Source organism: Pocillopora damicornis, chromosome 12, assembly GCF_964200805.1.
Source record: "Pocillopora damicornis chromosome 12, jaPocDami1.2, whole genome shotgun sequence".
Classification (NCBI taxonomy): Eukaryota; Metazoa; Cnidaria; class Anthozoa; order Scleractinia; family Pocilloporidae; genus Pocillopora; species Pocillopora damicornis.
This window is the reverse complement of record NC_142681.1, coordinates 20,531,377-20,547,285: the sequence shown is the minus strand read 5'-3', so window position 1 is coordinate 20,547,285 and position 15,909 is coordinate 20,531,377. Positions and strand designations below refer to the sequence as shown.

General features: G+C 37.4%; 2 protein-coding genes across 2 annotated transcripts; one reads left to right on the top strand and one right to left on the bottom strand.

The window, feature by feature from the left end:
* The first annotated feature begins 3,862 nt into the window (after positions 1–3,862).
* LOC113672251 (flotillin-2a) lies at positions 3,863–11,019 on the top strand. The gene is made up of 10 exons (XM_089190473.1): positions 3,863–4,035; positions 4,338–4,419; positions 5,347–5,591; positions 6,040–6,242; positions 6,772–6,924; positions 7,418–7,599; positions 7,815–7,860; positions 8,360–8,497; positions 9,082–9,231; positions 9,696–11,019. Exons 1-10 carry the CDS (start codon positions 3,987–3,989, stop codon positions 9,723–9,725), a joined length of 1,278 nt encoding a protein of 425 aa, XP_089046599.1. The 5' UTR covers positions 3,863–3,986; the 3' UTR covers positions 9,726–11,019.
* Positions 11,020–12,126: 1,107 nt separating this feature from the next.
* Positions 12,127–15,696, bottom strand: LOC113672255 (uncharacterized). Its single transcript, XM_027188540.2, has 5 exons — positions 15,285–15,696; positions 14,745–14,867; positions 13,598–13,777; positions 13,320–13,403; positions 12,127–13,228 (listed from the first exon to the last, which is right to left on the bottom strand). Exons 1-5 carry the CDS (start codon positions 15,300–15,302, stop codon positions 12,992–12,994), a joined length of 642 nt encoding a protein of 213 aa, XP_027044341.2. The 5' UTR covers positions 15,303–15,696; the 3' UTR covers positions 12,127–12,991.
* Between the last annotated feature and the right edge of the window lie 213 nt (positions 15,697–15,909).

Here is a 15,909-nt window from a genome sequence, read left to right as displayed (position 1 = left end):
ACTTACTTTGATGAAGGGAACCCATTTAGCGAGTTATCCATTTCGAAGTTTTCTACCCACATAAGAAAAGCCTGAAAGTCAGCAATAATAATTTCGAATGACTTTTCGATAACTCTTTCATCATTTTTAAATTCTAAAAGTCAGATTTCTTCGACTTCTTTATACAGTAAGAATGCGTATTAAAGTCTCGTTGCAAGTGATTCAAAACTCTACAACGTGGAAAGTAGAGAGTGTTAATTACATACTAAATAGTTTGCTTTGATTGAGTCGGATTGATGTTCAGTTGAGGAAAAGGAAAAGTCAATCCATCTTTATCTCTCAAACTAATGTTAGTAGTTTCGGGTGAATTTTAGTACAATAAGTGGTCAAGTAAGGTAAAACATAGTTTTTATAATACTCCTATTCTGAGGTCAACTTTTATTTAGCGACCATCCCGTCATTCCCTGTGGGTGACTGCTTAATACAGGTTCGACTGTATTTTCACTTGGAGGAGTATTTACCATTCCCGTTTCTCTCTCTCCACCGCTTTGAACAATGTCTTGAGATCAGGTTCTGCAGCTGCACTCATTTCGAGTGGTGTGTAATCCTCAAACGCCTCACGAAACCAGCTCGCGCGGTGAGGGAAAGTTCTACTCTATTGAATAGAAAATTGTCTATAATAATAGACAACTGAACGTTTTCAACACCGGATTTCATTCACCTAGTATCACTCACTGTACAAGAGTTTATAATCATTTAATTGTCGACACGATTTATCGCAACTCCCTGATTCGTCTTCGCAAGTTTGCATCAAGACCCCCGTCTTACGTGTTTAATATACTGAAGAAGTTAGAAATTCTAAAATACGTAAAAATGGAAAAAGAACAGTCAAAGACTATTATCACATCTCTCAGCCTTCATGAACAATTGAGCGTTGTTAAGCAATTTAAGTTGTTGAAGGCCATCGCTGTTGGAAAATGGGTGACTTAAAGGAGCCGATTACGCGGAGATATCTAACGCCTATACCCCGCGAGCCAAAGCCATCGACCTATCATTCTGTTTTTGCCTTGCCCAAATGCATATGCATGTTTATTAACATTTGTAGCCTCTCTAAAACCAAGAATAAAGCTAAAGCTGTTGTTGCGCTTGAGGCTGATATGTGTCCCAATGATGTCAATCAGTGTGCGTGTGGTAACGGAAACGTACCTCAAACGAGCACAACCGGACGCCATATGAAACATCGCAAATTATTCTACCTTTAGAAGAGACAGAAACTGGTCAAGAAGGGATATGAGGAATAATGATGGTATTGCTATTTATATACGAAACAATCTTACAGTGGTTAATGTGTATCGCTCAACCTTGTATGAAGTCATCTGCAGAAACTTGCGTCTCTCACCCGGACATCGCTCATTAGCGTGCGGAATGTAAACACATCCACGGGGAAACCAATATTGTTGATATTGGATGAACACCTGCAAACTGTTGTTATATGTGGCGGCGATTTGAATAAACTGAACATCGGTCGATTAGAACAGGCTGGAATGCGATATGGTGGATTTTCCGGCAAGAGGCCTTTCATGCTTAGATAATTGTTTCTCAAATCGCACTGACCTTTGCGGAAAATGCTATCCTTATCACATGCTATGGGCGCCGCCCATAACATGCTGACAAAAACCGATTCCTGTGGTGTGATTTTACCAGCTGGCAGAAAGCTTCGTCCCAGCCGACACAAAGTTCAGACCCGATATCAGAGAGAGCACAGAAAGCGCGATTTACACTTGGCATTGGCAGAGGAAGAATGGGGAGATGTTTATGGGATGTTGACCAAGCAGTTAATCAACTCGAGAGAATTATTCGCGAACATTTAAATAGGTGCATGCCTCTCAGAACGGTGTCGATGTCGCCGCGCGACCCAGGCTGGATGACACCATTAGTAAAGTGTATGCTGAGAGCTAAATCACGAAGCGAAGACAGACGGAAGGCCTTAAATAAAAGGATCTCGGAGGTTATCGTTGAAAATAGGAGGAACTTCCTTGCTGCTAAGGGCTCACGTGAGTGGTGGAAAAGGGTTGATAGCATATCACAGCGATGCCGTTCAATGGTTCTATCGCTCGACCACGCCTCTCTCGAGGAGCTGAATAATTATTTTGGCGAATTGTGGTCGGAGAACACCTACATGGAATCCGCGCCTATAGAACTTGGTGAAGATCATGTGATACCAGAAATCACCGAGCGGCAGGCGTGGAACTCCCTTCAACAAGTAAGTAAGACAGCTACTGGTCCTGACGGCATCCCGTATACTGTGTGTAAGGACCACGCCGAACTTCTCGCTCCAGTCATTACCATGGTTTGGAATCTTTCTCTCAAGACTCACACGTGGCCTTGATCTTGGAAAAAGTCAAATGTCATTCCCCTACCAAAAGTGGATATACTAAAGGAGAAAACAGATTATCAGGGAAAAAACGTTACTTTCGTTATTGCGAGGGCTTTTGACTGAGAAGGTCATGTTAAGGGTTCATGCTAGAGATACAATGGAAGAACACTTAGGCGCAAGTCAATTTGTGTATAGGGAAGGGGGTAGCTGTACGAACGCACTTCTCTCAATCCAGTTTAAGGTTAATAATTATCTTGATACCCAAGAATGCAGGGCAGACAGCTAACAAATGTCTTTTTTACACTTACATCGTTAAGGAAGGAGAGTTATTCTCAGGCAGAATTAGACTATCTGTCTCAAAGTCTAGTTATTCCTAATTTGACCTATGGTCTATCGGTCTACGGCAGAGCTTTCGACTGTACGGTGTTTCCTGGACTAATATCACAAGCGGAGATACATATCTAAGGCGGTTAACAACTATGATCTATTAGAAAAACAGATAGGAAAATATTCAACAAGGTAAAACATCAAGACATGAGAAACACCCACTGAGAAACCTTATGCCTAAACTGAAGGTCACAGAGTACAATCTAAGACACAAATCTAGTCACCCGCTAAAATAAAACTCGGATCGAGTGAAGCATCAGGAAAGTTCCGGGTTGGTCATTAATTTGTACTGTACGTCTGATCAAAAAGTTGCCTTCTTTGATAGCTTACCCTTCATCAATGGCGTGTTTGCAATTTAGCTGCCGACTCCGAAAAGGTTAGAAGGTCTCGATTCCGGCCAAAAGATGCAGCAACATGTCGTCAATCGGCAACAATCATCAGTCAGGTAAATCTAAGTTAGAATTATTTGGGCATATAGGAGCCAAGAGCGTACTTCTTTTTTCTGTTAAAGATACATGGCGTGACATTTGAAGAATCAACCATTGAAAGCAAGGATCAAAATAAAAAAATATATATTCTACCGGAAACTATTTCCAAGGTATAGTAAGCTGGGCATGTTTAAAGTTCTCCCTTTTTTTTTTTGGTTCTTTTATGGCGACCCCCCTACTCCAGAATGCTTGCAGACGCGATTCTTCGATCTGAACTCACGCGTGGCTGCAGAATTTGATATTTATTTGAATTTTCTCTTTTGATTCTTTTACCCAATGGCACCATTGTGCTCTTATTTTAAACATGAAAATTTTTCTTTCTCTATCAACTTGATCTTTCTTGTGAGAGGCTTGCCAATGGGAACGGAAAGGTAGAGTCTAGCGACAACGCCCACATAATTTTAATATAATAAAATTTCCGAATTCTTTTTTAAAAAACTATTGTTTGATAAAAAAAGTTGTGCTCATTTTTAATTAACAATTCTTCGAACTGATGTAGTGCATGACTTATTTTTTAATTTTTTTTTTTTTTTTTGATCTTCGATGACGCTTAAAGTGCAATTAAACCCAACCGACATTTGAAAGATTTCAAATATTCATACAAACTTCCAGGTTTGTCACGTGATCAACAAACCATCTGTTTCGTTGTTGATTTGGAGTCTGGGCCGACTTTCAGAATAAGGGGCGTTCGCCATATATTTGCAAGTATTGGAAGTGTATTGGTGAACAAATACTTGCTGAAGTTCTACTCCGCCATGGGAAACTGTCATACTGTTGGACCAAATGAAGCCTTAGTTCGTTCAGGTAAAGTTATTTTTGCATGATTTCTTTCTGCGTCATGGCGAACGATGCGTGACAAGTAAAGGTTGTAACCAACAAATATTGATCTCGATTCGTACTCTTTTTGAGCTACAATTTTAGTATTTTCCAGCAAAAATCACTGATACTTAATGATTATTTAGGTATTGGAATCCGGTAAGAGATCATAAATAATTATTCTGTGGAAGATAGAAGTGCCTCTGACTCTGTGTAACTTCACTCCGATCGTGATACAAACAAGAACTTTCCGCATTCTAATCATGTTGTATACAACTCATGATTTTCAGGTGGCTGTTGTGGTAATGATGCAAAGAAAACCGTTATTGGGGGTTGGGTATGGGCTTGGTGGCTTGTTACAGACGTTCAGTCGTAAGTATGAGTAAAAATTGGTCTAGTTTTGAGATCAGAGCGTATGATCTTCTCTCCTGTAGATAATTGTCTTCCCGTTGAAAACAGGTGCCAAGCATTATGCGAAATATACTGCACTTGGATAGTTTCTGACAAAGCAGAATGGTTATATCGGAATTGGATGATCCAGAAATCATGTAGAAATAAAACTTACAAAGCTTTACTTGGCTTCTGTAAAACTATACCTCTTATACCTATGTTTGTGTACAAAATGTCACCGGCTCTTTGTCTGGATTTTAATTTTTTGCTGACTTTTCATTTTGCTTTCACATAATGTCATCGCTTTCAAAAGCGTTGAAATTTCAGAAAGAAATATTTGTATTAACTTATTTAGTGGAAAATGGAAATTTCATGTTTTGGTTTAAATGTAATATTTGTTACCTATGACTACTATTCACGGTCTTACGATCGTGCTAAAAATAGTCTTCATATTTGTAAATCTGTTTATATCGTGACCTGATAAAATGTTCCCCTCCCTTGTTAACTTCCTTACGCGTTTCAGTCATGTATTTTAGGTAAATATCTTGTCCAGAATTATTTTTCACCGATTTTGAATTTTTGTTTTAAAATCCCTACTAAAGAAATATAATTTGATTCTTGGTTACCATAAGTTTATTTTGAATGATTTTGGATATTGTTTGAGGCAGAGTCATATCTGCAATGTTAACTTGTTATCAAAGTATTAAAAGTACAATTTAGAATAACTAGCTTGGTGCAAGAAAATCTTCCGAAGACTTTAAAAGAAATTTGTGACTATCTAGTGCCTTTCAACTTTTTGTAAAGTGGTAGAAAATTATGGCTAAACAGCCTTCAAAAACTTGTAGCTCAAAAGTTGTTGGATGATTTTAGATTTTGTCAGTTTTTTTTAACAATGATTTTCTTTAATAGCATAACATTGGAGGTGATGACTCTCAACCCAAGATGTGAAAAGGTGGAGACAGCGCAGGGTGTTGCTGTGACTGTGACAGGTGTTGCTCAAGTTAAAGTCATGACGGAACCCGAACTTCTCAAGACAGCCTGTGAACAGTTTCTGGGAAGAACAACCAGTCAAATTGAAAACATTATCCTTCAAACACTGGAGGGACATCTCCGAGCCATTCTTGGTACTTTGTCTGTGGAGGAGATTTACAAAGGTATGAGGCCAAATTTTTTACTGACAGAATGTAAACTTGGTATTTCCTTAGGTCTGATTAAGAGACCTTGAAGTGGTTACAGAAAATCTTAGGGTGTTACAGTGATGTATTGTGCTGTGTATCGTTTAGGTTTAGAGTATTTCAAGGATGATCTCTCTTTCAGATTTATTATCCTTAGACTTTCAGACATTACAATGTGTCACATTGTAGTTACATCTACCAAAGATACAGATGATGAAAATACAGAGAAAAAATATTGTTATGGGATATAGCCTTGATACATTGTCAAATTCTTAAAGCTAAGGTACAAGCTGTGTATGGCAACCAGTAATGGAGATCTTGTAGTCAGATCTTAGGATTGAAAGGACTGTTGACATCAATTATAGCCTGTTGTTGATGTCACTCTTTTTTTTTTTTTAAATTTTTTTTTATAATTTTTTTTTAAAAGATCGTGAAGCATTTGCTGCCCTGGTACGTGAAGTGGCTTCTCCTGATGTAGGAAGGATGGGCATTGAAATCCTCAGCTTCACCATCAAGGACATTGAGGATCATGTTGATTATCTAGACTCATTGGGTAAAACTCAGACAGCCAAAGTGAAGAGGGATGCAGATATAGGAGTGGCTGAATCAAATAGGGATGCAGGAATAAGAGTATGTATTTTACAAATGAAAATTCAACCTACAAGGCACAAAGACTGTTGAAGATTTGTTTGTTTGCCCTTTTGCCAGGTTATAATTTGTTGTATATGTGTGTCAATGCGGTCATATTTAACCCTTTCACTACCAGGGGTGATCAACAAGGAATTTCTCTCTATAATGTCCAAAAGCAGAGAGGTAATGAGAAGAAGGAAAATTTTGTATTGTGTGAGTAAAGATCAAGTTCTCAGAACTAGAATTATAAGCAAGATTTGGGAGAGGGTACACTGAATTGATTTTAAGATTGTGGGAGTGAAAGTGTTTAGGAATGGTTTGATTAGCAAGTCTTGGAAGTACTTTTAAATATGTGGTTTGATAATAAATAAATAGTAACTTATAACTCTTTTGCACAAGGATTAACTCATGGTTAAATTGAATAATTTCTTAAGTTTACAATCCAAATGGCTTTAATTTTCTGGTGACAACGATCCAAAACTTTCTCAAATAAAGAACTTGAATGTAAAATTGTTGATTTTTTTATCAGGAAGCAGAGTGCGAGAAAGAAAAGATGGATGTAGCTTACCAAGCCCAAACAAATATTGCAGACTCTTCAAGAGAATTTCAGATGCAGAAAGCTGCCTTTGACCAGGAAGTAAATGCCAGAAAAGCTGAAGCAGAACTTTCCTATGAATTGCAGGTAAATTTATAGTTTTCTTACCCTTTGCATGTTCCAGTTGTATAGTGAGTTATCAGTTGCACCAAAATATTGTGGATAAAAAGGCTGGGATTGATTTGAGGAATGGAGAAAACAAGTTAGAATCCTTATTGTATATTCATTGCCCATATATCTCCTTAACTCCTGCGAGTGACTAAGACAAAATTTCTCTTAACAATATGAATGCAATATCAAGCAGTCAAGTGATGAGAATTAGGAAAAATATCAATTAGGAGATTGCCAAATTCCTTGGAATAACGTTATTAGAGTAGTAAGGCAAATAGTTAGAAGAATTATTTGAGAGACCTTGGAAATGAGAGGGTTGGGATCACTTGGAGGGACCCACAATTCAGATTTGGATTTCATTGCACCAATTTTAATTTTGGGTCAATTTTGAAACACTAGTTGAATATATGAGTTAAAATAAAAAGTGATCTGAGGTTAAATTTTTTTTTAAACTTTGTGTTGTATCAAGGCTGCCAAGGAAAAGCAGAAGATCCGAGCTGAAGAAATTCAGATTGATGTTGTGGAGAGAAAGAAGCAAATTGAAGTTGAAGAGAAGGAAGTGGCCAGAAAAGACAAAGAATTAGTTGCTACAGTGAAACGACCCGCTGAAGCTGAGAGTTACAGAGTGGAAACAATTGCTCAAGGAAAAAGGTGCTCATGTTATTTATTCAAATGTATTCTGTTTTGTTTTCTGATATTTTTATGGTTTGAATTTATTGGAACTTTTGAGTTACAGGTCTCATTACTGATACATCAGACAACCTTATAGTTTTTGTAATACTGGAAGAAAATCCCTTAAAGAGATAAACTGGATTTTCTAAGTGGTTTCAATTGCTAATGCTGTCTACCAATCAATTTTGTTGTAGGACGCAGACTGTATTTTCAGCGCAGGCAGATGCAGAGAGGATTAAGGTAACAAAACTTTTATCATGTTAAAATGCTAACTCATAAACTCAGCAAACCATGAGCATGAAAAAAAAATTGTAGAAGCAATTTTTTGGCATAAGGAAAAAGCCAATCATAACTGGTGAAACTGAGCTGGAAACAGCAGTGGTAATGAGCTTGCAGTTTTTTGGTTTGTTTGATTTCCCTGAATTTTTATTGCAATTGTACACAATCAACCTTTTTGAATGAAATAAAAAAGTTTACAGTTTTCCGAGTCTTACAGGAAACTTGCTTTGCATGTAAGCAAACTTGATGGTCTTGCGGCACAATCCTGTTTACAGTTTGTCCACACTATTGGCCAATGCTAATGTCAAATGATAAGCTCTTGTTCATATGCTCACAGAGGTGGCAAAATGTTTGCCCTTCTAGATAGTATTTATTTGATACATTGCTATGATTCATGGCAAAAAATGTAGCACTTATTTTATAACATGATGTATCACATTGGTGATATTTTGATTAACAGATGACAGGAAGCTCCGAAGCATCTGCTATTGAAGCTGTTGGTAAAGCTGAGGCAGAGGGTATGAGACAAAAGGCTGCAGCATACAAAATGTATGGAGATGCTGCCTTAACTGCATTGGTCTTGGAGGCTCTGCCAAAGGTAACACCAGCCCTCTTGTTCATCAAAAATAATTTGATATTCCTTCTTACTGTAAATTTATGCAAAAGCATTGTGGGGTAACATCTATTTTTTTTTTTATCAACTATTAATTCAAAGTGAAAAGTAGATCATGGTAGGTCAGATATAATACTAGAATCAGTTGTTTCAGTGGTAACCCCTTATGATAACAAATGAAGCAAATATCTTGGCTTTGAAAAAGTGCTTTTATTTGCAAGGTTAACTTTTTAACTTGTATTTGTAAGTGTTATTTACCCTTAAATGTGTGCCAAAGCATCATTTCAGTTGCCCCAGAAACTACATCTTTGTTTTCTTGTTACTTGACTCAGATTTTTAGAATAAAATGCCACTAAATATTATTTTTTCCTCTGAAAGAGACTCTGCTCCAAGTTTGACATACCTATGTCAGCTTTTTAGGGAGAAGACAGGAGGGGGGGGGCATGCTGAGGTCAGTGTCTATTTTGAATCAATATGGCCACATGAGGGCAAAGAGGAAGGTGTGGCTCAAGTTGTTTTACAGTATTGAAAGACATCTAGGATGGAAAAAAAAAATTATTTTGTTACAGGTTGCAGCAGAAGTTGCTGCTCCTCTGGCTAAAACCGACCAAATTGTTCTTGTTGGTGACAGTGGTTCTGGAGTCACAGGTGAAGTGTCCAAACTTGTAAGTGAGCTCCCTCCTGCTGTTCAAGCTCTCACCGGAGTGGATTTGAGTGGAGTAAGTATCATCAGCAACTGTACTACAAACTCTGTAATGGTCTTTACATGCTTTTGAAAGGAAATTCTTTAGATTTAGATGATTTGGTTAGTTTGTTCCAACACCTGTAATTTGGAACTGGTGAAAAGCAAACAAATCCTGGCCCCTGGTTGTTCAAAGGGTGGATAATACCATCCACCGGATAAATCTCTAACCAGTTGATAGCCAAGTATGTTTTGTTAACACTTATCTGTTGGATAGCAATTTACCCCAGGGATAGTGCTATCCAGTCTTTCAACAACCAAAGCCAGGTCTGTGTCAGAGGGGACCAAAAAAAGGGTGTTTGTGCATTGATGTTTAAAGTGTTCATTGCTATATTTGGTTTCTTAACAGTTATTTAGGTTTGCAATGTTCCAATACTGCTTAGGATTAGCCACTTGTAGTATTACTTGTTTTAAATATTACTTTTGTTTTAATCTTTGCAGGTACTGAAGAAGATTCCTGGTGCAAAATAAAATGTTTTGTACTTACCTATTGCTTACTTTTAGAATAGAATAGTTGATAATTACATATAGTCTGGATTTTAACACTTGTCATACTCTTTCTTGCAATAAATCAGTTGATTAACTGTTTATTATTATTATAATGAAAATGCTGGCAGCCTCAAGGGTTTGAATCTAGTTTCATTCTTCTAAGTTAAAGAGAGCGAAATTTGTGCATGATGTTTGGTAGTTTTGTTAGCCACATTCCTCCTTCAATAAGCCCCTCGCATATCCAGCATTGCTAAAAAAATTCAATTTTGTATGCATTTATAAGCATTTGGTGTAGCTACAGTGTAATAACTGTCCAAAAGCAGTTTTGCAAGCAATTGCATGGTTTTTGAATTTGTTCATTGGGAGTGTAGATTCCATGTGCAGTGTACCCTAGCATGCCAGTTTCTGGAGGCTTGTAATCTCTTCATTTAACAACCTGATCTAGCCTCTTTAAAGTCTAAGACTTTGATGAAATGAATCTATGAAGGGAAGGTATATTTGACACCAAATAAAACAAGTTTATTGGTGTTTTATAACGTCTTAATACACCATAAGGAATAGACGGTTATGTAAGAGAAGTTTTTCTTCATGTTGCTTGTGGCATGTTTGCTCTCAGCAACAAAAATTTAGATGATGTTGTTAGTAATGTATTACAATTTTTATTTCAGTTGTTATTAGCAAAGGTTTTTGCAAAGTAGTAGTTCCAAGCTGTGCTCACTAGTGATGACAATCACTCACAAAGGCAATACCACTAAGTAGTGATTTTGATATCTCTTCTAACTCATCATTTTCTTTGTTATCATTACAATCGCTGTTGTTATTATTATCATCGTAATGTTGATCATTGGCATCACCATGGTTATCTTTGCCTCGATGAGCTTGTCTTTGTTTAACTTCTAGGAGATGTTACTTAGACTGTTATTGCAGTGAAGGAAGGAACATGCTAATTTGCTTGCTTGTCCATGTTGTTTCATAATGGGCAGCTTAACATTTAGTTTTACTATAGTAAAGAAGTCTGTACCCTTGCATGCAGCACAAAGCTGTATTCCTATAGATATATCATTTTATGAACTAAAGCAAGAGGTGGTGCTTTTAACTAATGCTGAATTTTCAAAATAAGCACTACCCCTTAAGCATAGGTTCTTATCTTATCAGAACATTCGAGCAATGATAAATAATTGTTGAACTATTTAACTTAGCTTGTCAGTTTCATGACGTATACTATTGTGGCAAGTATTTTGGTGGAGCCAAATATATTCACATACTGTGTATTAAATATTTTTGTTTGTGTGTGTGATATATGACCAGTACGCGGAAATGCTGGGATTTTACTTGCTACACTTGCTTAGAATTTGTCATGTGATGAAATGCACAAGAACATCCAAACAAATCAGTCCAGTCCATTTTTTTCAGGTCTTATTTCAACTACTAGTTCAATAATCTTCTTAGCTGCAAGGATCTTGTATATTTGTTTCTTCACCGCAGTGCACATATATGAATTTCATATATCTAAAATCATTATTCATCACTTCGATGATGTATTTGGACCCAACATACTGACCAGCTCCGAGTTGGCATGTTAGGTCAGTTGGTAGAGCAGTGCACTGGTATCGCAGAGGTCATGGGTTCAAATCTAGTATGGACCTGAATTTTTTTCAGGTCTTATTTCAACTACTAGTTCAGTAGTATTCTTAGCTGTGAGGATCTCATATATTTGTTACTTCACTGCAGTGCACATATATGAATTTGATATCTAAAATCATTTTTCATCACTTGGATGGTTTATTTGGACCCAACATATGGACCAGCTCCTAGTTGGTTTGTTAGCTCAGTTGGTAGAGTGCTGCACCGGTATCGCAGAGGTCATGGGTTCAAATCCTGTACAGGCCTTAATTTTTTTCAAGTCTTATTTCAGCTACCAGTTCAGTAGTGTTCGTAGGTGCGAGGATCTCACATTCATTTCTTCACCGCCATGCACATTGATCTTTGTCTTTATTCCCATTACTTGTATGTTTTATTTCACATTAATATCTTAAGGAGAAATTCTGTCTTGATTGCCAATGGTCAAGTTTAGTAATGGGTTTCCTATGCAGGTTGCTGATCAACAGCACTCTCAAAGGCAAAAGTAGCAGAAACATGGGGGACAGGGTGGGGACCTGCCTTCTCTTGTTTTGAAATTATTTACCTAGTGACTTTTTACCTTGGACATTTTGTTATTTTGTGCAGTTGAAAGATGTTATTCCACTTAATTGTTCCTTTTGCTCTATTTGAGAGGTGTATATGTCACTTTGGCAGATAGATTTCATCTCGTGAGTGTAATGAAGAGTGGTTATAAAGGGAAAAATTGCTGTAGTTCTGAGAAGCAAAAATAGTTAAAAGTACATTTTTTCTTTATGGCAATGCTTTATTAGCTTGGCATGTTTTAGAACTAGAAGATCTAAATTATGTGCCAGTTAAATAATCTTCAGTCTATCTTTTCATAATGAAAATACATTATAAAATTTACATATTTACATATAAAATTTACATCTAAGAAATTACCACAGCCACACTTATTTGGGAAAATGAAAAAAAAATGCTGTCAATACCTAAAAAAAATTAAAACTTCATTTAGGCAGCATTTCAGAACCTTAGATAAGTGAGAATCAGTGTCAATCTTTCATGTCGACTTCTTGGACCTGCAAGCTTTCTGGGCTCCTGCTTTGAGAACTAAACTTACTTTAATTATTAATTACAATGATTTAATAAATTAAAGAAGTAAGGTAAGCAAGTTTGGACGACTTTGCACAAAGTATTCTTTCGCAAATGGATTTGGTATAGATGAATTGAATGTGGAGTTATCCTACATTTTGTATTCTGGTGTCCCCTATGAGTATCTAAAGGGAGGGAAATAGTTTTAAAGAGGAGAGAGAAGAGTAGCCTAGCATCACACTTATGGTGAAAAGAATGCAGTACATCTCTAATGCTGGTGTAACTCAGGACTTGAGTTAAACACCTCTATAATAGTTGAGTTTCCTCAAGAAGAAGGAACTATGTTTTAAAAAAGAGGCTCTACAACACAAAGGTTAATAACAAGCTGCTGTGTGGAAAATGATCCCATGCTTCTTTCCTTAGATTCAAAGAACAGTCTCTGACACAGTGAAAATCAAGCCTAATATTACACACAGAGTTAAAACATCTTTTTATAGTTAAACTTATAGCCAGCCAAGCCAACTGCAAGAATGCATAAACTGAGAAAGATTTTCTTGTTATCTTGGATAGTTTGGATATGATTGTGGTTGAAATTGCTGTTGCTGCATTTGAAGCTGTTGTAGTTGTTGTTGTTGTTGTTGTTGTATCTGTTGTTGCTGTTGCATCATCTGTTGCTGTTGCATCATCTGTTGCTGTTGCTGACTCTCACCCCCCAGATCTATTGAAAAGCAAATGCAATTGATAGAATTGCACTCTGGTAGGGCACAGTTACAAGCACAATTGCAATCACCACACTGCAAGACAAAAAAATGCAAATAAACTTGTTAGCACAGAGCTTGCTGTTTGCAACAAAATAATTGTGTGATTATGAATGTAATAACATACAGCGCACTGTGGTCCTTGGCAGTCCTGACACAGTTCACCACCAGGCTCAGCATTCATACAGCAACAGAATGTGTTATCACACCACTAAAAGGAAAACAAAAAAATCACTCAAAGTAAAAAATGGATCAGTCACTGAAAATCTTTACCCACAACTTCCTGATGTCTAAATTTATACCTAAATATCATGATATTTTCCTGAGCTTTGGGAGGGTAATAGATTTAATTTTAATTGTGTCAACTATACAGAAATTTAGATGGTGAGGAATGACTTTACTGACCTGTTTTGAAGGACACACACTGTCTAAACAAGACTTTTTACTTGGGGTAGAACAATCACACATTTCTGCCATTCCCACAAAGCAGGCACAAAGGCAGCATCTCTCTGCATCATTGTCATTTGCACAACATCCACAGCATAGCTCTGATATCCACGTTGGGCAGATACTTATTCCTTGAGACTGTTCATTGAAAAATAACGAATATATGTGAATTACAGGTAATATGAATTATGTACAATCTTCATGGTGAGAGGTATAGTGACATGGTGGTTAATATACTAGGCTCCCAATTGAGAGATCCTGGTGCTAGTATCATCGGCTGGGTTACAATCAATATTTCTCTTTAGCCAAGAGTATAAATAGGCAGCAAAGAAACCTGACAAATTCCTAAGGGAGGGAGGGAGGGGGAGGGGTCAGCTGTAACGGGGAAGCATCCTTTCCAGGAGGGGGGAAGACTTGTAAGATTCCCAGTCTTTTCATGCCATAAATGGAAACCAAGATAAACTTGAGCAACTTTTAGGCCAAGAGGCTCATAGGACTTTTCAACTCAGTAGCATAGAATCAGAAGGAAAATATCACAAGGAGCTGATGAAAACTTGAGGTAAAAACAAGCAAACTACCTGAACCGCCATTAAAAGCAACTGAGCTAATTGCTACTGGTTGAGTTTTGCATCTGATTAATTGAGAAAGTGGTACAAAAGTTCCAGAAAAATGACAGACTAAAGTAACTCAAAACCAGCATGATCCCTGATTTCTTGCAAAACACAAATAAAATTACTCTACACACAGTCTAAACCCCCCACTGTGGAAGGCCAAATTCCAACACCCCATTGTTGATTGTCGGCACCTCTGAAAACTGCATCAAAGGGGTTCAAAATGTTGTCACCTTCCTAGAGATAATATTCGAACAAACCCTGTCACAAATTTTGCCTTCCATGGGCAAGGGTGAGGAGGGAATGTAGATAAAAAATCCAGTGTTCCATCCACATACCCGAAATATAATAATTAATTTGAAAGAGCAGTTCTCTGAGGTCAACATTTCGACAATATTTCCGTGTAACTTCATAGCTAAAAGAAAATCGTGGGCGAAATTGAGCCTGTGCCTTTGTTTTAAATGGTACGAGTTATAAAAAAATCTGGTACTTACCTTTAAGCATTGCCTTATTACGAGGACGAGGGCGACAAGCGCTAAGTACACTCCCACAACGATCATGACAATCGCAGCAGTCGATAGCGCCGGGTCACTGATTGCTGTAGGAGCTGGAGTAGGCTGAGGACGAGACCAAGGAAAAAAAAACACATTGAGGATGCTATCGTTAGATGGGTTTTCTTCTTTGGCTTTATCTAGCGGATTTGATCGGTCTACTCTGACGGAAAATGCGTTTTAAACTAACAATACGTTACATAAATATACTCGTCTATTGAACTGTGCCCGTATGATAGCACATCAAGCTCAGGTATTGCTCGGTACTGTGTCTAAAACGGGACTTAAGTAAACTCACGCTCGGCAATAAAGACAATTTATGTGTAGGCCGACAAAGGAACGGCTATTATTCGACGGGATTAACCTCTCTTACCAGCAAACCAGGTTTGTTTAAATGTAAGCTAAGTCTTACACATTTTTACCGCTCAAAATTAAGTTACTGGTACAATTGCAACGAAAACACTGTCGACAAGGTTTACTTACACGGGTCGTTGGAGTCATGATAGATCTTCAATCTACTTTGTTCGTTCTCTTCACCGTTTAAGAAATAAAGTGAAGTATGAAAATCAAGCGAACCATCTTCTCCAGAACTTCTTTCTTTGCCAGTAACCGCGATCAACAAATCCTCTCCACTAAACCAAGAAAAATATTTTGCAAACAACTCGCTAAAGTGTGCAAACTGTATCAAGGCCACATCTTGCCAGTGACCATCATGCTTGTTAACTTTCACTGTACAATTTATATTTTTTAGCCGCTTTAAGTTCCTCAGGTATAAAACAAAGTCTGAACAAAAAGAAACTTGACATTAAGCTATACACAAAAAGATAGCAACAGTTCAATATTGAAGAGCGTCCAGGCCCAGTTCTCTACCTTTGCAGTGGGTTACCTCGTTTTCGCGCGAGTTAACATCTGTATGCATATTCTCCATACTGTTCTCTGTGTGTCTTGAAGTACTGACAAGTAGAATTTATCAATTAAGAGCTCTTTAGTTGGTGACCATTTCCCTTATCCCCTTATTATTTTCACTCTGAGATGTTATTGTAAGGAGGAGTTAGCTGCTGGTCACTCTTGTCACTCTTCGGGATCAAATGCTTAACAGTGTCTAGGT

Excerpts from the sequence above, each read along its gene's own strand:
- LOC113672255 (XM_027188540.2), bottom strand. Across the intron at positions 13,778-14,744 it reads TAATAAGGCAATGCTTAAAG|TCTCAAGGAATAAGTATCTG; the intron begins GTAAGTACCAGA and ends TTCAATGAACAG. Across the intron at positions 13,229-13,319 it reads GCCAAGGACCACAGTGCGCT|TGTGGTGATTGCAATTGTGC; the intron begins GTATGTTATTAC and ends TTTGTCTTGCAG.
- LOC113672251 (XM_089190473.1), top strand. The coding sequence starts at position 3,987 with ATGGGAAACTGTCATACTGTTGGACCAAATGAAGCCTTAGTTCGTTCA. Across the intron at positions 4,420-5,346 it reads CTTGTTACAGACGTTCAGTC|CATAACATTGGAGGTGATGA; the intron begins GTAAGTATGAGT and ends TTTCTTTAATAG. Across the intron at positions 9,232-9,695 it reads CCGGAGTGGATTTGAGTGGA|GTACTGAAGAAGATTCCTGG; the intron begins GTAAGTATCATC and ends TAATCTTTGCAG.